General features: G+C 43.3%; 1 protein-coding gene across 12 annotated transcripts in view; it reads right to left on the bottom strand.

Moving 5' to 3' along the window:
* mib2 (MIB E3 ubiquitin protein ligase 2) overlaps positions 1-25,312 on the bottom strand; it is a 162,483-nt gene that overhangs the window by 14,618 nt on the left and 122,553 nt on the right. For all 12 annotated transcript variants that reach the window (XM_069918214.1, XM_069918212.1, XM_069918219.1 and 9 more), the window contains 7 exons: positions 24,168-24,272; positions 15,829-15,994; positions 13,153-13,286; positions 11,312-11,460; positions 8,983-9,139; positions 6,638-6,792; positions 3,563-3,689 (listed from right to left, as the gene is read on the bottom strand). In XM_069918214.1, coding sequence (XP_069774315.1) covers positions 3,563-3,689; positions 6,638-6,792; positions 8,983-9,139; positions 11,312-11,460; positions 13,153-13,286; positions 15,829-15,994; positions 24,168-24,272 — 993 coding nt within the window. The remainder of the gene's footprint in view (positions 1-3,562; positions 3,690-6,637; positions 6,793-8,982; positions 9,140-11,311; positions 11,461-13,152; positions 13,287-15,828; positions 15,995-24,167; positions 24,273-25,312) is intronic.

Genomic DNA, 25,312 nt, shown 5'->3' with positions numbered 1-25,312 from the left:
TCATAGATTGATCCAATTCCCTCTCAAAGACCACATTGGAACTTGCCTCCATCATGCATGCAGGCACTGCATTCCAGATTCCAACCACACGCTGTGTAAAAGTGTATTCTCTTCTTAATTCTCTATCCCCTTTATTTTATACCCGCGATCCCTCAGCTTGTCTCTTTCACCAATGGGAAGCACCATTCCCCCCCTCCCCCCACCCCCTGTCTCGGCTTTGACTAGAACCTACATCATTTTACAGACTACCATCAAATCTCCTAAATACAACTCTAGCCTTTCAGACTATCCTGGTAACTAAGACCACTCTTACAAGGATACATACTTGTACATCTTTTCTTGACTCTTCCTAATGCTTAATATCCTTCATGTAACTTGGTTGCCCTTGGAAATAAGATGCCAGTTGAGGTCAGACCAATGTTTTCCAAAGGTTCAGCATGACGTCTCTGCTTTTATACTCTTTGACCTATTTCTAAAGCCGAGAATGATGTCCATCCTGTTAACTGTTTTCCACACCTGCTCTGCGGCTGAGTGATGTGGGCCTACTCCTCAAGTCCCTGTGTTCAAACACCTCGTTTAGAACAGCACATTACATTCTATATTGCCTCTCCTCATTCTTCCCACCCAAGTGCTACACCAACTGCCTTTAACACTACCCCAGTTTACACAGGGATATTTCTCCATTACTGATATTCAATTGGTGTGGGGGTGGGGGAGGGGGGGAGGGGAAAGGGTAGGAAGGACTTAGAAGGATATGGGACAAATTCAGGCAAATGAGACCAACATGGATAAGTTGGGTCAAGTAGCCTGCCCCTCGATGTATAGCTCTACGACTCTGAAATTTCCATCACACTTTTTGGTGAATTAGAGAATACATCCACATGTGTGATATACCCCCTGTACAACCCTTACCAGACAGGGTATCTGTGACTCCCTGGCGCCAATCTACCGCTTCAGCACGAATATATTCTTTAGTCAGCACTGCTAACCTCTTCCTTCTTTCTTCCTTGCCTGTCCTTCCCAGCCATACACGTTTACGAACAAGATGAAAAGGATCAGAATGTGTGAAGCAGCAAAAGATTTATTAAGTTAAACCTTGACTGATGTAAAGCATTAACCAGGGGAAAGAAAACATGAGGAGTAATGGTGACATAAATGAGGATGGGCATTCGTTGCCCATCCCTGCCTCCCCTTGAGTAAATCATTGTGCAATTAGATGATGTTGTTGGTGAATGACCCCAGGATTTAGACCATTGATGAAGGAACGGTGACATTTCTCCTGTTCACGGTAGTCTTCCATGACGATAGAGGCCAGGGGTTTTGGAGGTGTGGCTGATCAGTCAAGGTGACTGCAGTGCATTTTATCACCGGTACAGACTGGTGGTGGTAAAGGAAGTGAATGTGTCGGGTGGGAGATGGGTGATTGAAGTCATTGTTCCACAACTGGCAGTTTACGCCCAGCAGGGACGATGAAGGGACTGAGAGAAGATGGAAAGGTGACAAACAGAATCTTTAACATTGGGATCTATTGGAGAGGGGGGACAAGAACCTTTGCTTCCATAGAGACCTTCATTCTAGGCAGGTCGCCAAAAACTAGGATAGGGAATTGAAAAGAAGCAAAGTGAAGATGAAATCTGTACCCACGGGATGTTTGCGTCCAGAGATGAGGTGCTGTCGCTAACAGAATGGTGCAGAGCCAACAACCTGTATCTGAATGTTAAAAAAACAAAAAAGATGGTTGTCGACTTCAGGAGGTCTTGGGGAGCCGTGGTCAGCTGTCCATTGATGGATCCATCGATGAGGTCATCAAGAGTGTCAAGTTCCTTGCTGTGCACTTGGCAGAGAATCTCACCTGGTCCCTTCACACCAGCTCCACAGCCAAGAAAGCCCAGCAGTGCATCTACCTCCTGTGACGGCTGAGGAGAGTTCATCTCCCACCCTTCATCCTCACTACATTCTAGAGGATGTATTTAGAGCATCCTATGCAACTGCGTCGCCACCTGGTTTGGAAGCTGTACCACCTTGGACCGCAAGACCCTGCAGAGGATAGTGAAGTCAGTGGAAAAGACCTTTGGGGGCTCTCTTCCTGCCATGGACATCTACAACACTCAATGCAGGTGAAAGGCAATATTGTAAAGGTCTCCACACCCCCCCACATAAACTGTTCTCCCTTCTGCCATCTGGTACCAAGCACTCAGGGCCTTACATTCAGATTGGGCAACAGTTTATTCCCCCAGGCCATCAGACTCCTGAATTCCCAGAACATTTGGGGATAGGGGACTGTGGACTGTTACTGTATACATCTTAATATTTTAGTGTCTTTAACTTCTATTCTAAGTTATATTTATGTAAATATGCTCCGTGGACCTGGAGAGTCACTATCTCATCTTTACCATGCGAGCACGGTATGAGCGATAAATAAAGGTGATTTGAGGATGCAGAGAAACCTAGGAAAGAGAAGGGAATGGTGGGTTAAGGCAAACATGACTTGAGTGAGTTGGAGAGAGGCTGGAGAGCAGTGTCCTTGCCATAAGGTTCCAGGTAAATTCACCAAAATCAATTCACCAACGGAAAATTCACCGACAGATAAGTCACCGACCCATCAAATTCACCCAAAGAAAATTCACCGACAACTGAATGAATAAAAAAACTGAGCCTCCCCTTAGGTTGATGCTCCCACAGTTACCTGCCTCCCCCCCCATCCATTGTGTGCATGGGAGAGTTTGCCCTCTCCCCCCCACCACCTCAAGGGTGTGTGGTTGGACGCTAGTTTGGGTTGATTTTGACTGTGACACAGTCATCCCCTATTCCCTCCTTCCCCCACTAGTCACCCCAAGAGAGAGCTCTGCAGTCAGGGGAGGGGGGGTATTTCCTTTTAATTTTTAATGAATTTTGAAGTCAATGAATTTTCTGTTGGTGAATTACATGGTCAGTGATTTATTTTCCTCGGTGAATTAAATGGCTGGTGATTTTTCTCTTCGGTGAATGGATTTTGGTGAATTTACCTCATACCCTGCCAGAATGGCCTGGATTGTGGAACGCCCACTTCCTTGCCTTGACTTTCCTGAAACATTTGGATTGTATGTACATTATTGCAACCTTCTGCCTTTAATTACATCCACAATATTTCCTAAATTTTGTCATCACTCTATACATCAATAAATGTTTTCTGATTACATTTCTCAAAGCATTTCTTACAGTCAGTCACCACCATTCTTTGACGCATTTCACCCTATGAATGGGCCCAATTGCTAATACTACTTTAGCACACTATCAAGTCAAGTTTATTGTCATCTGATTGCACAAGTACAACCTGACGAAACAGCAAAACACGTGACACACAACCAGACATAATACATGTATGGACGAACAATACATAAGCAGGACAAGTATTCATGTATGCAAATAAATAAATATTGTTTCATGAATATGAGAGTCCCGGCTGCAAGCAGAGCGATTCTGTTCACAGAGATGATAACATTTTGGAGCATTTATTTGAGAACGGGTCTTTCAGCTCTGAGAGTTCCCGTTAACAGGCCAGTACCTGAAAGGACATCCCCACCTCTTTGATCAGTACTGCAGCTACATCTTTGTGGTTGTTGAGGGCAGCGAGATGGAGGGCAGCAAAGCCATCCTCCTTCTTGACATCCACCAGCTGACGGGCTCTGGCTAGAATCTTCTCAGTGGCTCTGACAAATTGAGGGAGAAACATGGAGAAAATGAGCAGCAGCGTTAACACGGGGCAAGGCCAATGGAGAAAGTGAACAATGCAGCTCAGAACATCATGCAAACTTCCCTCCCCCTCATGGATTCCATCTACACATCCCACTGCCTGGGAAAGGTAGCCAACACACTCTGGTCACACTGTCAGGAAGAAAGCTCATGTGTGAAAGTGTGCACCAACAGGCTTAAAGAAAGCTTCTTCCCTGCAGCCATCAGGCTCCTGAACTAACCCCACAACAGTGTTCTCATGCTGCCCTTTCTTGGTGCTAATTGAACTTTTAAAAAATTGTAACAATACTCTATAAACCACGCTCTACGCAAGATGTATGAATGCTAGAGATAACTTGTTAGACTGCTCACAGAAGAACCCTTCTCACATAAAAGAACCCTCTAAGAAGCAAATAAATTAAAAAATTTAAACAAAAAAATGGGTGCATTATATTTACAAATATAAGTCTCAATTTTCAAGAGTCAAGGCTGAAAAGCAAATGCTTAAGCATGATTCACACCACTCATGTACGATAATAAGCGTCCCCGACAAGAGAATTTCAATAGCACCACCACTGTCCACAACAAACCACATCCTGGGGTTTACTGATCAGAACTTCAGCTGGACCAGGCACATAAACACCATGGTTACAATAGCAGGCCTATTGTTTGAATGGCTCATCTCCTGAACCTCTGCACCTCCTAGGAGAAGCATCAGGAGTTTGATTGCCTGCATGATGGCAGCTTCAACTCAATGTCATTCTGGACAAAGCTGCCAACTAGATTAGAATTGATCAACCTTTCTAATCATTCCGTCCTTTCACCACTGCTGCAGTGTGGAGCATGGACTGCAGTTACTCCAACAGCACTTCCTGAACCCACATCCTTCAACAAGGGTAGCAAACACAAGGGAACATCTGCAAGTTTTCCTCCAAGATCATTGTGCCTTGGAAATCCATCGTCATTCCTTCATCACATTGGGTCAAAATGCAGGAAGCCTTTGCACGAGACCACTGTGGGAACATCCTTGCTGGGAAGTCTGAAGGAATAATGATATTGAATTCTACAAGTCATCACAAAAGGACAAATAATACTTGGGATTAACCAGCATTCATCTTTTCTCCAGTCCTGCTCGTAAATGTTTACACATGGAAGAATTTGAAAGTCAATGCCTTCCCAAAATTTTATCTCAAACAATGATTAGTTCACAAAGTCACACAGCACTTCTGTCTGGTGATGCTGCAATTCAGTCTAATGGGGAAACTATCTTGTCATTCTTTCTTCAGGTGGAAGGCAGAAAACCTCTATACTGTGTAGCTGAAAGACCCAAGGCACCTCCCAGGAATGCCACAGACATTTACTCTGTGCCATATAGGGGACCATGAGGGCAGGTTGCTCAGAGGACAGTTTTAGATCACATGGCAACAAAGAAGGCCATTTTGCCCATCAAGTCTGCTCTGCTATTCCATCATGAGCTGATCCATTCTCTACTCAGCTCCAGTCCCCGGCCTTCTCCCCATACCCTGACTATTCAGAAACCTATCAATCCCTGCCTTAAATACACCCAACATCAGGGCCTCCACAGCCACCTGTGGTAGCAAATTCCAAAGATTCACCACTCTCTGGTGAAAGAAATTACTCCAAATCTTGGTTTTAAATGGGTGCCCTTCAATTCTGAAGTTGTGCCCTCTTGTCCAGGATTCGCCTACCATGGAAGCAACTTTGCCACATCTATTCTGTCTAGACTTTTCAACATTCAAAATGCTTCCATGACGTCCCCCCTCATTCTTCTGAACTCCAAGGAGTGCAGTCCAAGAGCCGTCAAATCTCATCATCCCTTCATCAAGGAATTGTTCTTGTGAATCTTCTCTGAACTCTCTCCAATGCCAGCATATTCTTTCTTAAACAAGGATCCCATTCTCCAAGTGTGGCCTCACCAGTTTTAAGGTGAGGAAGGAATTGTAATCCACTGGACATTGATGCAGTCATTGTGTGACTAACCATGGAGCCAATCAGGAGCAAACAGAAACAAGACCTCGGAGGGTTTCACATGCTGCCCAAGTGATGGAGAACCAAGATCAGGGAATGCTTCATAAACAGGACAAGGATCTGAAGCATTGAAGGTTTTATTCTACCTGGATATTGAAATGCAGGAGGGAATTTGACTTGGTTTAAAAAGAGCCTTTAACAAAAACGAATCGAGCTCACCCTCCTTCACCCGGCAACGCTGAAGATAGTCAGGGCGGGAGAGGGAAGAAAGTCTTTTAAGGATCCAAGGGAGAAAGCGGAGTTTGTAAGAACCTTGCCACCACTTCGGGATTAAATGTAAGTAAGGTGGAGAGGGGGAATCAAGGGAAAGATGGACTGTAAATATTGTAATTGTGAGGAATACCAGGAGGCCATGTATATGTTAATGTTTAAAGAATATTATTATTAGAAGTAAGAATGAATATGGGGAGCTCAAGGAAAAGGAGGAAAATCCAAGTGGTAGACGGGTGCACTGGGCTCAGCTCAAAATGGCGGGGAAATTGACATCAATAGGTGGTTATTCGTGCTGGGGGGGAATAAATACAGACTCTGTATATTACATGAATGTTAAAAAAGATTCTAATGTTTGTTTGATGAGTCTATGAAAATTAAAATATTTTAAAAAAAGAATCTGAAGCATTGGTAAGTAAGAGTACAAAACAGCGCTCCCCACATGATTCATTCCTCATGATTGCAAAATACATTTACAATAAATCCTCTCTTTGTTTAGGCGAATGACAAGCAGCAGTTTTAAGGCCCTGAAATTTTTGGACATCATTTGGAAATCTTGTAATCCTTGCTCTCTGACTAGGAACAGCCCTGGTAATTTTTCTAAATTGCATTTTGCAAGATATTAGTGCGAGCAATTGGCAAACTATCATCTTCCACAGCTTCTTACAATGTATTGCCTTTTAAGGCTGCGTGATGAAGCAAGTTGAAGCCACGGCTATTCTGTTGAGTGAAGTCAATGTTTGGCACCTCTGTCAAGATATTAATGATGTCCCTATAATCTTTAGCAATTCCATCGTGCAAAGGAGTATCTCCATACGAATCCTGGAACGACAATAACAAAAGTGAAATGAATCTTTGAGTCCTTTTCCCCACTAGCTCATTTCCAGTTATTCACACACTGATGAGGAATGGACAAGCGGTCTACACCATGTTTCTGCACCATGGGCTCCCATTACTCCATACCTCCCTGCTATCTTGCCAACCTCGTTAAACAGCAGCTTAATTTCAAAGTGTGTTCTTTGTTTTGAAACAACCCGTGGTCCCACTCCCCTCTTCCTCCACATTCTTTCTTCTTCTCATTCTGATCATGATACTTTTTGAATTCTCACTCCATCAGAGGGGCCTAGACCTCAACCATTAGAAATCTACTTTTCCTAAAACTCCCCATCTCCCTTTCTTTAGGAGACTTTAAAATGGATCCACTTTTCAAAGCTGTTCTAATTTCTCCCCATTGGGTCAGGGTCCCAGTAAACATTTTATGCATTTGTGGTATAGAAGGAACAGTGAGTCAGACACCATTAAATATCATGGCCAATCATATCCTGGAATCTCTTAGTTCCTGATTCCTTTTGCCTGGAAACATTTTGTTAGATTAAACAAATGTAATTCGAAGCTGGAAGGCACGTCAAAGAAGCTGTCGTGAAATTGTCTGGGCACTCACCAGCCAGATGGCATTACATCGACTTCTCTGGTTTCTGCTAACCAACTCTCCATTCTCCCACCCTTCCTTCTTCCCTCAGCTCTCCACCCCTTCCCTCTCTATTCACTAAGCCATTCTCCCCCCCCACTGCTGTGGCCTCCCTCCCATCTCCACATTACCTCCTGCCTTTGGGACCGTGCTCCTCCCTGCACTACCTTTTGGTTTGGATGCCTGATGACATTTTTCCATTCCTCGATGAAGGGCTCAAGCCTGAAACATTGGATATGTATCTTTACTCTATAAAGTACATTGTTTGACCTGCTGAGTTTATCTAGCATTGTGTTTTTACTTTAGTGAAATCAAGTTTTGGTGATTCATTGATGACGTGCCATTTGAATAGTACAAGTACATTGCAGATCCTTGCCACATTTCTCCAATGACATGTCTTTATTGTTATGTTGTCTCTGCAATATTATGATCAGTAAAAAATTATCAGTAAATGCACAAAATTGCAGGAGGAATTCATCAGGTCCCACAGGATTCATAGGGGGCAAAGATACATAAAGAACGTTTCAATCCTGAGCCCTTCATCCAAAAGGTTGGTTATATACCTTTCCTTCCTGTGGACACTGTGGGACCTGCCAAGTTTCTCCACCAATTGTGTGGACTTCAATCACAGCGTTTGCATACTCTTCTTTCACAAAAAAGACCAGACTGCTTTTTAAAGATATTCCATAAATTGCAAGAGATTTGGGTTAACATCTACTTTTGCATAGTAATCTTGAAACAAACAGAACGTCACCTGAACTGATGCAGCAAAGGAGAAATCATGAATTACTGAATAACTCGTCAAATCAATGAGGAACAGAAAAGTGGGCCAGGTCATGCAACGTCAAGGAGCCACAGTCCAGCTTTCCTCCTGCGAAGGCCATCCTGGCTTGGAAAAGGTTTCTTCATCATAGAAATGAACCTGGAGCTCGTTCCACAGCAAAGTGTTAAACTATTTTCAGCAGGACTGCAGCAGTTTTAAAATGTTACATTAAAAAATTTTTTATTTACAGCATGGTAGAAGCCATCCCAGCCATTGAAACCCACACTGCCCAATAACACTGGTTCATCACCACCTTGCCAGACTTAGCAACGATGTCCACAACCCACCAATGAAGGATTGGGCCGTGGCCCATGCGCTGCTCATGTCGCTGACGTGAAGATATTTAGGCTGTCAATTCCCGTCTGTATTTTCTCCATTTTGCTTAATATAGAACATAGAATACTACAGCACAGTACAGGCCCTTCGGCCCTTGATGTTGAGCTGACTTGTATATTCCTTAAAAGTACTAAATCCTCCCCACCCCATAACCCTCTATTTTCCTTTCATCCATGTGTCTGACTAAGAATCTTTTAAATGCTCCTAGTGTTTCAGTCTCACCACCATTCCAGGGACCCTCAACCCCCTAAACTTCTTTCCCTTCACCTTGTACACATGTGCTCTGGTGTTTGCTATTCCTGCCCCTCACAAACACATAAGAAATGCCTTTCCCATCACAATCTTCCTAGCGTTCCATGTGTCATTACAGTGACCGTTCTCTCACCTGTAGATTGACATTGCAGTTATACTCGCAGAGTGCCTGCACCACCTCTGTGAAGCCCTTGTTCACTGCAATGTGCAGAGCAGAGCAAGTGGACCCATTCATCAGATTGACGTTTGCCCCTTTGCTGAGCAAGATTCTGGCCACCTCAGGCTGGTTTCTGCACCAAAAAAGCAAAAATACTTGCAGTTCCTGCCCTGCAAATCCTTACAAAACTGAAGCAGTCTCCATACAGGCTACCTGACCACTGGATCATTTCCACCGTTTCCCTGTCACAAACTGTGAGACGTTATCTCAGGAGTTGTTCGAATGCACTCTCGACAGGCTTGTTCTCCAATGCTAACTAAGCATGTTTATACCCTGGAGCCACATAGCAAGAAATCAGTAGGTTAATGCTGGGATGAGGGATTGGTGCAATGAGGGAAGACCTGGAATGACTTGCCGAAAGACATCAGACATTCTCAGATCATGAGGTCCAGATGTGGCGGAACAGGACCTTTCTTTGCAATTGCTGACACTGAGAACTGATCACAGGGTGGGTGGCTGGACCAACACTAAGAGGATCACAGGGTGGGGGTAGGGGCTGGACATTAACACTGAAAACAGATCACAGGATGGGGAGGGGGTGAACTGGACCGACGCACGTGAGTGGATCACAGGGTGGGAGGATGCAGATGGGTGAGGGCTGGACCAACACTGAGCAGATCACAGGGTGGGAGAGGGGGGGGGGCGGAACAGGCCCGATCACAGGGTGGGAGGGTGCAGAGGACAGAGGGAGGGTGGGTGGGGGCCGAGGGAGGATGAAACCCTGATGTGGTGCATCACTGATGATGCAGCAAATAACAGGGCAGATACTCAGTGGGAGAACCAGCATGTTGCGGAGAAAAACAGAATGAACATTTCAGACTGATGATCTTTCACTAGAAATGAAGTCTAAACCTCTGACCTGAACGGTTAGCCCCACATCGCTGTCTGACATGGTATCCCTGTGTCTCAGATTTTGACCATCTGCAGGTTTTTGCTTTACAAGAAACCTCCTGCGTTCAATGATCCAAAATCCTCCAAAGTGGTTAAACAGGAAGACAGGGAGGTGAGGACAGCTAGTGGCACACTTGCCTACAAGACTTGGGATGTCACATTACAACAGTACAAGACCTTGGTGAGATCATACTGAGAGTATCATATGTGGGTGCATATCGTTTGCACATTTGCTCTGAGACCCATTTTCCTACAGATGCTCCTGCTTCCTACCCCATCCTAACAATGTGAAGGTTTAATTGGCTCTGTGAGTTTCCTTTTGGTGCAGATGACTGGCAGGAGAAGCAGGTTAGAGATAGTTGGTTCCAGGGAACTCAGTGAGGGAATGAGACTGATGGGAGCTAGCATAGACTCAAGGAGCAAATAGCCCTATTCCACACTGTCACAGAGCAGGGAAATAGTTCCACTGTTTCCAATGGGTACATATTTGAATTATCTGCTCATTGCAATGCTGTCAAGGTTGCTTTTACTTTGCATGTTGGACCATTGTGATTAGTCTCTATCAAGGAACAAGTTCCTTAGTCTGCTGCATAATTGTCACTGTTTTCCACATGGAGAAACAAGGCATGGATGTGAGTCCATCAATGAGATCTCACCAGTACTGTCAGCAGACCTGCTATAGGTCAGCTTGTCCACACGTTGGCGTTAAAACTCCACTGGCCAACACAGATTTTGTTTTAAAATCAACCTGAGCTCTGAATTAATTACCAGGTGAAGTCTGGACTGGTCTAGGGAGCTGAGGTGTGGACTGGTCCAGGGAGCTGAGGTGTGTACAGGTCCAGGGAGCTGAGGTGTGGACAGGTCCAGGGAGCTGAGGTGTGGACTGGTCCAGGGAGCTGAGGTGTGGACTGGTCCAGGGAACTGAGGTGTGGACTGGTCCAGGGAGCTGAGGTGTGGACTGGTCCAGGGAGCTGAGGTGTGGACAGGTCCAGGGAGCTGAGGTGTGGACAGGTCCAGGGAGCTGAGGTGTGGACTGGTCCAGGGAGCTGAGGTGTGGCCTGGTCCAGGGAGCTGAGGTGTGGACTGGTCCAGGGAGCTGAGGTGTGGACAGGTCCAGGGAGCTGAGGTGTGGACTGGTCCAGGGAGCTGAGGTGTGGACTGGTCCAGGGAGCTGAGGTGTGGACTGGTCCAGGGAGCTGAGGTGTGGACTGGTCCAGGGAGCTGAGGTGTGGACTGGTCCAGGGAGCTGAGGTGTGGACTGGTCCAGGGAGATGAGGTATAGACCAGTCCAGGGAGGCAAGATCTGGACTGGTCTATGGTTGTGAGCACGTTATGTCAGAAGCATTTCTCATACCCAAACGATGCGTAATGCAGTGCTGTGTCACCATCTTCGTCATGAATCTCAAGCTTTGCATTTGCCTGCAGTAGAATTTTCACCACCTCGAGATGTCCCTGGTGAGCAGCCACCTGCAGTGCCGTCTTGCCCTGATTCTTCATGTCGACCTGCACAGCATACACAAGTGGTTAAATCAGTTGGTGAACATTTCCTGAGTAGATATTTTGGCAGCCCATGGTACAAGCTTCATTCAGAGCCAGCAGCCCAGAGACTGAACCCAGTGAAGCACAAGAGTGGTAAATGAAGTCCTTTACACAGGAATAGGCCATTCAGTCCCTCTAGCCTGTACCAGCCTTTGACATTATCAGACTGATCCTCCTCCCCTACACTATCTACCTTCAACCCCATAGTTTGATTCAGAAATCTACGAGCCAGGCTTTGACTGTGAGAGATTTTCCACAGCCAAAAGTTCACTGTCCTCAGGGAAGATATCTCCCTTCATTCAAGTCCTAGCTTACATGCGCCTTGAGAGAGAAAGGACACAAAGGACTCTTACAGCAATGGCTTGACCGGCCACATGGACTACTCCCTGTTCTTAACAGTCGCAGGCAAATGATTGGAGAAATTCCTAAGGAATAGGACGTGTTTGCAGTTGTAAAGACAGGAGATGATCAGGGATGGTGAGTCGGGCTTTGCGCAGGGGAAATCATTCCTCACTCATTTAATTTGTGTTTTGATGAAGGCAGGGGTGATAGATTCTGTTTATATTGACTGCAGTGAAGCATTTGGCAACAACCAACCTGGTAGGCTGGTGCAGAAGATTCGGACACATGGGATCTGAGGCCAACAGGCTAAATTGGGTTCTAAAATAGCTTGGTGATGGGAGGCAGAGTGATGGGGTTGGATGCAGAACTGACTACTGCCAGGAGATTTGTTGTTTGTGATTTGGATGTGAAAGATGGAGGCATGATTGGTTAACCTGCCAATGACACAGAAATTCCGAGCATTATGGACATGAACAAGCACAAATATTCCACTATAGTCTAAGGATACAGTGGAATACAGATCAAATGGCTAGTCACCCCCCCTTAGATTCCAAGATATTGGTTAATTTTATTCCAAAGGAAGATAATTTGTTTTAGTATGGTGCTGTCTGTTTTCCCAGATAATAGTTTAGCGTTCCATTTACAAATAAAGTCCTCTGCCACCTTCTCACCTACCCCATGCAGATCAATTTGTGCCAAGGATGGTACACCTCCCCCTTCAAAGAGTGCAGTGATGTATCTTGACTGGGCTGCCCAATAGTATTTCTTGATATCTGGCATTCGTAATCCGCCCTGACTAATGCCAGGTCAATTTTTCCATAAGACCCTGGCTACCTTTCCATTCCACAGAAGTTCCTTATTTAAGAGAGCACATTTTAGAAGAATTCTCAGGGCAGCGCCACGGGCAGCGACTGGAAGAGGTATCGAAGTCTCAGCAACAGAGGGTGCACAGGAGATTCATCAGGACTTTGCCTGGACAGTTCTGGGAAGAGATTGGATTTGGCTGGACTTGATTTCTCCAGAACGAAGGAAGCTGAGAGGTGACTTGTTGGAGGTAGATAAAATTACATGGCCACAATTGGTAAATGGTCAGGATCTCTTCCCAAGGAATAGGATATTAAAAGCAAGAGGAGGTGGTGGAATGACTGTCTTTAATGCGGGCAAATGGGATCAGAGTAGATGGGCAGAAGGGGAGGCATGAACATGTTGGGCTGAAGGGCCAGTTTCAGTGCTGAACCCATGATAACTATGACTCTATAACAAGGATGTGCTTTGCAGGTAGACGAACCAACAACCTAGAAGGCACACTCTTACCTTCTCTGGATACTTCTGCACCAAATCTCGAACCTTGGCGGCATTCCCATGAGCAGCCTCGATTACAATCCGCCCAGGATTATCCTGGTCAGTTGACTGTGACAGCAGTTTCTCAAGGACAGAGATGACTGTGCCTAGAGTACATGGTAAAAATAATTCTTACATCTTTCTGCCAGAAATAACTGATCCAAAGAGGCTTGTGACTTGTGAACCTCAGCAACATGCTCTTGTTAAGTTCAAACCAGTTTTAAAACATTTTAAAGGAGCTTGGGGCTCAGATCAGCTCGCTACAAGGCCCTATTGATGGTGAGACCCAAGAACAAGTATGAATGCATGTTGCAAACCAGACCATTCCCTGCCAATCTCAATATTGCAGACCTGTGGAGGGCGGGGGGGGGGTGGTGCATGCACAAAATACAACTTTCAGACAAGCTTCTTATGTAAAAATGTGCACAAAACTTCCTATTCCTACCTATGTCCTTCATTGTGAAGCAGCAGGCACCCCTGTTACAGCACCAGGTTTTCGGAGTGGAGGTTGAGTGGTCTGTCATGGAGTGACAGAGGACACCTGGACTGGAGTCACCTGAACTTGATCACAGCCGAGGATAAGGGATGGCCTGAGTTTGGGAACTACTTCACTTTGTAAAGTGCACCTCAAGGTGACGTAGGTTGTGTTTTCCGAGATGGATGAGAGGTTTTGGAAAGATAGGGAGTGGGCGGGAGAAAGAAGCACACCAAATCTCAGTTGGTTTGGCAGCCAGGAACACCATTGCTGGCCAGCAATCTCACATATTTGTTTCCACTTTGTCCTTGGCTTCCACACAAGTATGTGTTTAAATCAACGTGGGCCATGGAAAATTTAAAAAAAACCATCAACATGAAGTTACAATACAAAAACAAAGAAACATTACAGATACATACAAAATACCAGAACCAAACTCCACACTGATGTACAAAGAAGGAAGAATCAACACAATTATCAAATTCTACAGCGCATCTCCGATTATCCAAAATCCTCATTTATACAATTTTTTAAAATTTCAGATAAATGAGGATATCCCCAAAAAATCAGAAATCCTCATTTATCCAAAATTTTTTTGGAGCTGAACTGACTGGGAACCTTGGGCTCTCAGCAGGCAGCAACGGACCTCGGGCTCCCGGCAGGAGTAGGGACATTGGGATTCTGGCAGCAGCGCGGACCTCAAGCTCCCAGGCAGGAATGGGAATTTCAGGCTCCCAGCAAGAGCATGGCCTCGGTGGGGAGTATTGGTGATTGGGAGCGGCCATTTTTTGGGGGAGAATTATTCTGATGCTTAAAAACCCTTCCCTTGTTTGTTGTATAAAGACTGTTACAAGTGATTTGCTGTTGCTAATGGGCTATTTTTAAAAAAAATGACTGGTTCTCCGAAAAATCCGTTTATCTGAAATGAGCCTGGTCCCGACCAACTCGGATCATTGGAGTTGTACTGTAAATACAAAATTACACACTGTGCCGATCCTTAAAAAAAGGAAACAGAAAAAAGAAATGGAGAAAGACCCCCCTCCCACAAAGAAAAAGGAAAAAAGGGTTAACTCTCCCAAAAAAATGTGACAAAATCGTCTGTTTTCCAAAAGCATTAAAATTACATACAGATGAAATATCCAGAGCTACTTCCATTGCTAGGGATACTGGAGATAGTGTCATGGGGGATGGGGGGGAATCATCAAAGGTTAACCCCTGTACATCTTAAATACAGTTCCATATTCTTAAAATTATGTTGTGACAATTTCTGTGGTTGTAAGTAATCTTCTCCAGGGGAACACAGCTATGCATTTCTGAGTTCTAGTGGGTCTCAGACTCAGTGGGGAAATCAGATTTTCAAGTTATGGCTATGCATTTCCTGGCCACCGCTAAAGCGAGTTTAACAAATTTCGACTGATATTTTGACAGCCTCTTCTTAGTTCTTATATCTGATCATTTCCCCATTAAAAACAATTCTGGCATCTGAGGGGATCGAATTCAGGTAATTTGTTCCAGGAGATTCCCCAAATCTCCCCAGAAGGACCTCATCTCAGGGCATGTCCTGGTCGAATGCAAAAAGGTCTCTATATCTTGACTGCGTTGAAAACATAAAATGGATGATTCAGATTTCAATGCATTTAATGTTTGTAGATTAAGGTACAGCCATGTAAAAAATTATACTGTACCAGCCTAGACCTGATATTAACTGTTTTGCTCCTGCTGTCCCAACACAGGGCAGACCAGCAAAATAGATCAATTTCTATACCCAAATCTGATTCCCATCTCCCTCTTGACTTGTTAGACCTTTGTTTAGGGGCTTCTGCCTGAAGTAATGGAGAATGGTGCCCAGTTATGTGGAGTTAAGGTACAGGAGCCTAAAGACGAGCACTTAGTGGCACAAGGACAGCTTCTTCCCGTCGGCCATCAGATTCCTGAATGATCAATGAACCACAGACATTGCCTCACTTTTCGTGCACTAATATTTTAATTTTTTAAAAATTTTATTGTTGTAAGATGGCTACATTATGAATGTTTGCCCTGTGACGCTACTGCAAAACACCGAATTTCGTGACTTGTTCATGAAAATAATTTCTGATTCTGGAATGTTAGTAACCAGAAAAGTCCAGAGTTCTGCTAATAGAACATAAACTAAAATATTATTCCAATCATCTTACTTGCTGAATCTGTGGCGTTGTCTGTTGTCATGAGGTTGGCATCCACCTCACCAGGTTGTGGTGCTGTACAACATGCAGGGTTAAAGGTCCACGTTTGGCCTCCAACTCCCACACGCAAATCTCCATCAGCATAAACTCTTAATACCTTCCCCACCTGTCCCAGTGCCTGGAGGACAGAGAATAATCCACCATAAAAATACATCACCCCAACACCGATGATATACTGGACTTTATTAATCAAGGGACTGAGTTCAGAAGACGAGCTTTATAAATCTCTGGTGAGGCCATACTTGGAACATTGTGTACAGTTCTGGTCACCTCATTATACGAAGGATGTGGAAGCTATGGAAAGGGTGCAGGGGAGATTTGCCAGGATGTTGCCTGGATTGGAAAATGTGTCTTATGAGTAAAGAAGGATGAGAGGAAACTTAATGGAGGCCTACAAGATTATGAGAGGCATCGATAGGGTGGACAGCCAGCACCCGTTTCGCGGGGCATGCGAGCCAACACCAGAGGACATCTGTACACAGTAGAAGGGAGACAAGTTTAGGGGAGACATCATGGGTATGATTTTTTTTTAAAAAAATACACGAGTTGTGGGAGCCTGGAAGGCATTGTCAAGGGTGGTAGAAGAGGCTGAAACACTGGGGGCATTTAAGAGACTCTTAGACACATGGATGGAAGTAAAATAGAGGGTTAGGGAGGGTTTAGTTTTTTGGAAGGTTTATATGGGTCAGCACAACATTGTTGTGAAGGGCCTGTACTGTGCTGTAATGTTCCAGCGGGCAACCAAAGCAAAATTCCTTTCTCAGCAGAACTTGTGCATTCAAGCTCCCTTGAGAAGCTGAATGTACAAGTTTTCCCAGGTGACTGGTGGGTGGTCCATGACTAACTCCTTAGCCAGGGTGATGAGACAACAAGGAACAACAGGAAGACCTCTGGTGAAGTCCAAGAACAGGTGCTAGATGAAAATAGGCGGTTCTAATGATGAAGTAGTGCGCTACACTATATATATATATATATATCTATACAGATATAAATATATATCTATATAGATATCTATATATAGATATATAGATATCTATATAGATATCTAAATATATATATATATATATATATATTTATAAATATATATACAGGAGGGAGATTGAAAACTTGGCTGAATGGTGCACCAACAACAACCTCGCACTCAAAGTCACCCAAACTAAGGAGCTGATAGTTGACTTCAGGAAGGGAAAACCAGAGAGCCCATCTTCAAAAGACGACAGGGAATGATGGATGATCACTTCCAGATTTTAGATTTGATTACTGGGCGATTAACAGATGTAATTTACTTTTATTTTTGGATAAGTCAATGAATCGTCCCTCTTGGGTAGATATGGAACTGCAGTTTTCCAAAAATACTTCCATGTTGGCAATTTTAGGATTTTTTTTACCATTTTCCTTTTTAAATTGACACATAATCCGTTAATTAGAAAAAGGTTGAGAATATGGGGTAAATTTAGGAAGTGCTTTGGGTTTAATAGTTTTTCTCAAGATAGCTGTCTCTGGTGGACGTAGGTTTTAAGGAATGGTATAGATGACTGTCCCGCATCGGACTTGTCAGTCACCAACGAGCCTGCAGCAGACGTGGACATACCCCTCCATAAATCTTCGTCCGTGAAGCCAAGCCAAAGAGAGAAAAATAGATGAGATATCCAAAATCATAACGATCTTTTTAATCGAGATAATTTTGTCTCTTCTGAACAATTATCATCAAATTTAATCTTTCGAACAGTTTTATTTTAGATATTTACGTCAGACATTATGTTCAATCCAAGCTTTCTGATTTTCCACACATTTCAAATATTAATATTCTTGATGTATTTTTTAAACTTAGTTTTTTTTCCACGGTGATTTCATATCATACATTTATAATGATATATTAGATTTAAGATTAGCCTCCATGGCTGGGATTAAGAAGGACTGGGAAGGAGATTTGAACATAATATTTTCAGATGAAGACTGGTTTCTCTACTCTCAGCTTCACTAATGTTTCCTCAATTTGTGCAAGGCATGGTTTATTACAATTTAAGGTGGTACATAGAGTACAAATGTCCAAACTTAAATGATCTTGTTTTATGGAGATTTTGATCCATTATGTGAGAAGTGTAAACTTTTTGAACCTTCTTTAATCCATATGTTTTGGGAATGGCTAAATTTAGAGAGATTTTGAAAAGACATTTTCCATACTTTATCAGATTTTTAGGATTAATATAGAACCATGTCAGTTAATTGCTTTGTTTGGATTTTTCACACGAGCTGGATATTCTCCTGCCTGCATCTTGGGAGAAAGTTTTAGCCTTTAGCACATCAATAGTCAGATGAAATGGAAGATGACTCTTCACCTCCCCATACACAGTGGTTACATGACATAACGTCCTATTTAAGCTTGGAGAACATTAGATACATTAAAGATAGAAGGTTTCAATTAGTAGCGATGTGGGGCCCATTCATAGAATATTATCATGACTGGAAGTTTAAGAATGCTCTGGAGATTCTCCGTCCGACATCTGGAGGTCGCTATCTGATCCACAACTTCCTTTTGGTTTTATATAAGGTAACCTTTTTTGAATAATTTAGTTTTCATCTTCCACCAATAAACAAGGAGATCGAATCGCTGACTATTACAGAATATATCAATATCAACAAAAAATAAGGGAAAGACAGAGAAAATGAAAAGAAAAGGAGAAAAAAAAAGAGGCTGGTGTGGTCTCGGCACTTCTGACAAATGACCATGGAGCCATCCCCTTATCTAATTTCTTTTGCTAATCCATCTATTGGTAATTTTTGTTGGGATGTGGCTACAGCTGTGCTCCCATCAGATATGCCTGCCTATTTTAATAAAGTTGCTATGCCAGTTTCTAAGATTGTACCTGATTTTTTTCCATGGGAATACAGCTGTGCAACTCAATAAAGAGTTTCCAGGTTATCGCTATACATTTTTTTGCTATGAACACAGCGATTAAAAATGAATTAAATGTGGAATTTGGTTAATTTGTAATTTTTGTCCATAAGGTTCTCCAGCAGATACAATGTTGGGTCTGGTGGAAAGGTTACCTTCATTAAACTGGTTAGTATATCGACTAAATCCTCCCAAAATGGGGCTACATTTGCGCAGGAGCATGTTGCGTGAACGAATGTTCCCAACTCCACTCCACACCTGAAATGTCTTCGGCACTTCTGATTTTGCCTTGTGAATCATTTGTGATGTGAGGTAGAGCTGGTGCAGAAAGTTGTATTGAATCAGTCTGTATCTAGAATTGGTCACTGTTGACACACTGTCTCTATATTAATCTGACCAGCATCTCTCGTCAATTCTTGATCTGTGTAGCCTTTGCTTGGGGCTTTCACCTTGGAGTACCGAGTACAGTCTTGAAGTGAATTTGAGTGCATCTCTCAGTCAAAGCATTCCTTACATTACAGGGCCCCACCTATCCCTTAGAAATGATCTTAACTGGAGGAAACAACGTAGTGTAACGGTTAGCATGGTGTAAGACAAATCATATTTACCTTTTAGCTGCTCGAAGGACATAACCTGCCTCCCTTTGTGGCAGTGCTCAATATATTAGATCCCCTGCCGATGCCAAATCTCCGGGATTTTGTTACCTATGTTTATGGGCATCAATTTGTTGAGTCAGTGGTGCTTCAGGTGATATCTCCACTTTCTCTCCAATACATTCATTGATCTTGTGCTGAATTTTAATCAGATGTTTCAGTATGGGGTTATCCATTTTATCCCTATTAATTTGGCGTCCCATTTGTATATGAAATCTTTCCCCGTTCCCTCCACCATTGTGTGCAATCCCATTTGCATCCAAGCAAGTGGTTCTCCCGCCTCAAAGAAGGACGCAAGTAACCTCAACTGAGCTACTAGGGTAACCTTATGCATCCCCTCCCCCCCCCCCACAAGCTGTAGTCCCATATCAGTTTTCTCAATGCTAATCTGAATACTTCCGCATTCCAAATACATTCACCGCCTTAAAAAATAGATTGTGGCAATGGAATTGGCAAAGACTGGAAGAGGTATTGGAGTCCCAGCATCACCTTCATCTTACACATCTCTTCCCATTAAGGTGATGGGGAGATCTCTCCATCTCATTAAGTCGCCCTCAACTTTTCTATAGCATAGGGAGGTAGTTGAGTTTGTTTAAGTTTTCCAGGTTACTATTAATCTTGATTCCTTGGTATTTCATAGCTCCTGCCAACTGAACTGGCAGTTTCTTTGATATTCATCGTGGTCAAATTTATTCAGTGGTGTGATATTGTTTTTTCTACGTTGGCTTTGTAGCCCGATATTGTACCATAGTCCTCTAGTGTGGTAAGCAACTTTGGTAAAGATCCGGCCGGTTCCGTCAGGTACAGCAACACATCATTTTCCATTAGATTTATCTTATGCTCACACTGACTCACTTTATCGCTGGATCATTCCTGACTGCCTCTACCAATGGTTCAATTGCTAGGACGAACAGTCCTGAAGACAGAGGACAGCCTACCTGCTGGACCTACTGAGGGGGAATGTTGGTGATGTTTGTCAATTCATAATGACTTTTGCTAGTGGTTTGTCATACAGTGTTTTTATCCAATTAACAAATTTTTGTCCCATTTCAAATATTTCCAGGAAAGGCCATTCTTGCCAATCAAAGGCCTTTTCTGCATCTAGCGAGACTATTATACTTGGATCATGTTTTGCCTGTGCCAAATGTATAATGTTAAATAGTCTGCTCAATTTGTTGGCAGAGTTCCTCTTCCTGAATAATCCCACTTGGTCCAGATCGATCAGTTTGGGAAGATACTGACCCAGCCTATTGGCCAGTGCCTTGGCTATTATTTTGTAATCTGTATTTAATAGTGAGATAGGTCTGTTTGAGGATGGCTTCAACGGGACCCTGATTTTTTTTTAGGTATCACCACAATGGTGGCTGTTGAAAAAGATTCCAGGAGAGTTTGGACTCTGCCACCTGGTTCACTAACCCCATTAACAACAGAATCAATAGGTCTTTGAATTCCTTATAAAACTTGGGAGGGGAGGGGTGTGGGGGAAGCCGTCCTCTCCCAGAGACTTATTTGTTTGTACCCCGTTCAATTTCCTCACTGGAAAGTCAGGGATCTAATTCTGTCTGGTCCTCCTGGGCCAATCCCCGCCAAGAACTCCTCAATTTTATTTAAGTCTCGGCGTTTCGGATTTATAGATTCTTCATAATAAGTTTTAAAGGCGTAATTTATTTCTCTTGGATTGTATGTCACTGAGTCCGGCCCAGATTGAACCACATTAATTGTCCTTGAAGTTTTCTCTGCTCTCAGTTGCCATGCCAGTATTTTATGTGTTTTTTGCCTAATTCATAATATCTTTGCTTGGATCGCAAAAGCATTTTTCCATTCTGTAAGTTTGCAGAATGTTGTATTTAAGTTTCTGGTTTTCCAATTCCGATGTTCCTCATTCAATCCCAGATTTTGATATTATTTTTCAAATTTTGTGATCTCCTGTTCCAATGTCTCCACTTCAGTCAGGTGATTTTTTAATACTTTTGGTGTATGAAATTACTTTCCCCCTTAGATAGGCCTTTATTGTGACCCAGATTTTTAAAAAAATTATTAGTTAAGGGCCAATTTGTTTCACAAAACAGAGCATTTGACCCCTTATAAAAGCACAAAAGTCTGGGTTTTTCAACAATGGAGCATTAAGGTGCCACCTATATGCATTTGCCTGTTACTTGCAAGGTCAACAGTGACTGATCTGATACTAGCCTTGCTAAATATCCTGACATCAAAAAATAATCAATTCTTATGTGAGAACCATGGGGCTTCGAGTAGAAGGCGTAGTCCCTACCCTGTAGGTTCCACTGTCTCCATATGTCTATCAAATTTAATTCTTTCATAAAGGCCAGAGTGGTTTTCACCACCTTGGACCTTGTCAATGTCTTTGCTGTCTTATCTAGAATAGGGTCCAGACATAAATTTAGATGTCCTCCAATTAATATGTTCTGTTTACCCTCTGCAGCCTTTGGGAAAGCATTTTGCATAAGCTGCTCATGATCAAAGTTTGACACATAGAGATTCAGCAGTGTCCATGCTTCCATGGTACCATTACAAATCTCCTGGCTGGGTCTGTAGCGACACTACTCACCACCACCGGGATCCTTTTGTGTATTAAAATGGCTATACCCTGCACCCAGTCCCTTTTAAGTTTTGTTCCCTTTCTGTCAAGTGCATTTCCTGTAAGAATTTTATATTTGCTCTCAATCTTTTAAGGGAAGCCAGGACCCTCTTCCTCTTTATGGGGCTGTTTAAACCATTCATAATGATACTAATAATTTGATAGTCTTATTTATGCTTCTATATCTTATCTTTTCACCTTCACATCACCCTCATTTGTTTGTCTTGAATAGCGCCCTCCTCATGCTTTTCTGTTGTTCATGGTCTCTCCATGTCGACGTCCACACCAGCCACAAAGGGAAAGAGGAAAATAAAAAAAATGGGAAAAAGACAAACCACCCCCCCCATGGACAAACCTAAATAAAATAAACCTTAAAAAACCCCAGTATGTCAAAATTTTTGCGCCCCTCCTCTCTGCTCCTGTGCTATCTCCCCTCCTATTTAGAGTCTCCTCATGTGCTATCTTCTCCCTCACCCGGTCTGCACTGCAGCTTTGCGTTGCCTCTTCCACCTCGAGCTCCCATTATTTTCCCCACTAATACATTTAAAAAAAAAGGAAAAGTATATAGCCCTCCATTCCCTCCAATAATTATAACTTTATCAGAACCCCAGCTACTATGTACTACAATAGCCTCAATTGTCTTGATTGTTTTTGTGAATCACTAATTATATGGCTGTAATGACCCTTCCTTTGTTCCATAGCTTCTCTCAGGCATTCTGTCCATGATTCCTTCAGGGGTTCGATTCAGCCTGCATTCTTGCAGGCTTACACATTTCCTGGTAATTCCCAGGTGCATAACGTAGCATCCCGCAGCTCCTTAAAATGCTTCTCCCCCCTCCTGTAGCAGGATTTTTAGGATGGTTGGATGCACATCGTGTACTCTTTTGTTCCATAGCTTCTCTCAGGCATTCTGTCCATGATTCCTTCAGGGGTTCGATTCAGCCTGCATTCTTGCAGGCTTACACATTTCCTGGTAATTCCCAGGTGCATAACGTAGCATCCCGCAGCTCCTTAAAATGCTTCTCCCCCCTCCTGTAGCAGGATTTTTAGGATGGTTGGATGCACATCGTGTACTCTACTTTCTTTTAATCTCTCAGCATTTTCTTGACATGGTCAAATTATTTTTGATGTTTTAGCAGCACAGGACTCAGGTCAGGGAAGAACATCAGTGTTTTTGATGTTTTTTTAAATAATTTTTATTTGGCTTATCTTTGCAAATATGAGGTTTAACATGGTTATTATAGACTAATTAATTATTTGCTTCTGATGTGGATCAAAGAACTGTCTAATGTTACTCCATCAATTTGTTTATATATTTATATAGATGTACTTGTATATTCATGAGATGACTGGTTATGTTTCCAAAATTTTTGTATGCAATTTTATACATTAAACTCAATAAAGATATTTTAAAAAGAAAATCAGCTGAAAGGTTAATAATTCCTTTGTGATGATGAACTGAAAACAGTGAAGGGATGGGCCCACTACATAGACACAGGGTCAGTCCTTCAGTCTGCCCTAGAACACGGAGTTGAATCAGAGGTGGGGCAGCAGGCAGTTACTCTGGCACCTCTCCTCCACCCCAACATTCACTGAGAAAGGTCCTGCATGGATCGTGGCCACACAGTGTGATGCACACAGCAACTCACTGGTGAGGCAGGCCCTGGCCAGCACCCAGAACCCCACTCCACCAACTCTCCCAGTGCTGTCATATGTTTCTGCACAGAAGAAAGAAACCTTCAGCAGGTTTGGAATGGGAGAATCAGGGGGTCAGTAATAAGACCCAAAGTGAAGTGGATTACGGAGTAGATCTTCAGCCAGAGTGGGGGTGAATTTGTGAAATTCGTTGCCACAGATGACTGTGGAGACCAAGTCATTGTGTAGATTTAAGCAAAGGTTGCAAAGCTTTTGAACAATACGGGTGTTAAAGGTTATGAGAAGAAGGCAAGAGATGAAGTTGAGAGAATAAATACATCAGCGATGGTTCAATTGGTGGAACAGGCATGGCCTAATTCTGCCATATATAATGGTGTTACCGCAGCAAACATCTGGCTTCTACAAAGATTATTCTGTAATCCAGAACTTTCCAAAAGGCAGTGTTCCCTGTACTAAGTACTTTCCAGAGGAATGAAAAAGCACCTACTGGAGTCATACTGTCCGTCCATTCTCCATGGCCCGTTTGAAGTCTTTTCACCGTGTCCAACTCATCTATCACATGAACAATGTCACCAACTGAGAAGGCATCAACCTGCAAGATAATCCAGAGTTAAACCCATCTGACAGTCAGAGCAGAGATAATCCAGTTTAACCCAACTGATAGTCAGAGCAGAGATACTCCAGAGTTTAACCCAACTGACAGTCAGAGCAGAAACTCTCCAGAGTTTAACCCGACTGACAGTCTGAGCAGAGATAATCCAGTTTAACCTGACCGAAAGTCGAGCAGAGATAATCCAGTTTAACCCAACCAACAGTCTGAGCAGAGATACTCCAGAGTTTAACCCGACCTAAACTTCCTTCGTGACACCCTTCACTTTCCTCGGCTCCAAGGAAAACAAAGCCAACCTTTCCAATCTCTCCTCACATCTGAAATATTCCAGTCCAGGCAACATCCTGGTGAGCTTTGCACTCTCTTCAGAGCAGTCACATGCTGTCTACATGTTGAGAACCAGAACTGTACGCACCACTCCAGCTGCGGCCTAACTAATGTGGTATCCTTGCCCATTATCTCCTGGAATCAATGGTATGAAAATCATGGGAAATATCAAAGGACCTTGATGTGAGGAAATTTTGAATCACAGAGTCCGACAGCACGGGTACAGGCCATTGCCCCAACTTGTTCACATCGCACAAGCTGTCAACCTAGGCCAGTCCCATATGCCTGTGTTTGGCCAATATCCCTCTACCCATGTCTTTTAAACATTTTAAATGTCTCCACCAACCACTTCCTCTGGCAGCTCGTTCTACATTCTCTCCACCCTCTAGATGAAAAAGGTGCCCCTCAGATCCCTTTTGAATCTTTCGCCTCTCACATTAAACCAATGACATTTAGTTTTAGATTCCTCTACTCAGAAAAATTGTCTATGCCCCTCTTGATTGTATAAACCTCTATCAAATCACCCTCAGCCTCATGTTCCAGGGAGAAAAATACCCGCCCTATCAAACTTCCCCTTGTAACCCAGAACCTCCAATCCTCTCCTCACCTTTCCACCTTAACAATATCTTTCTTGTCGCTGAGTGACCAAAGGGTACTGAATATTCCAATGTGGTCTCACCAACGTCTCTGTATAG

The sequence above is a fragment of the Narcine bancroftii genome, chromosome 2 (assembly GCF_036971445.1).
Source record: "Narcine bancroftii isolate sNarBan1 chromosome 2, sNarBan1.hap1, whole genome shotgun sequence".
Lineage (NCBI taxonomy): Eukaryota > Metazoa > Chordata > Chondrichthyes > Torpediniformes > Narcinidae > Narcine > Narcine bancroftii.
Note: the sequence above shows the minus strand (reverse complement) of the source record. Positions and strands in the feature narration are given on the sequence as shown.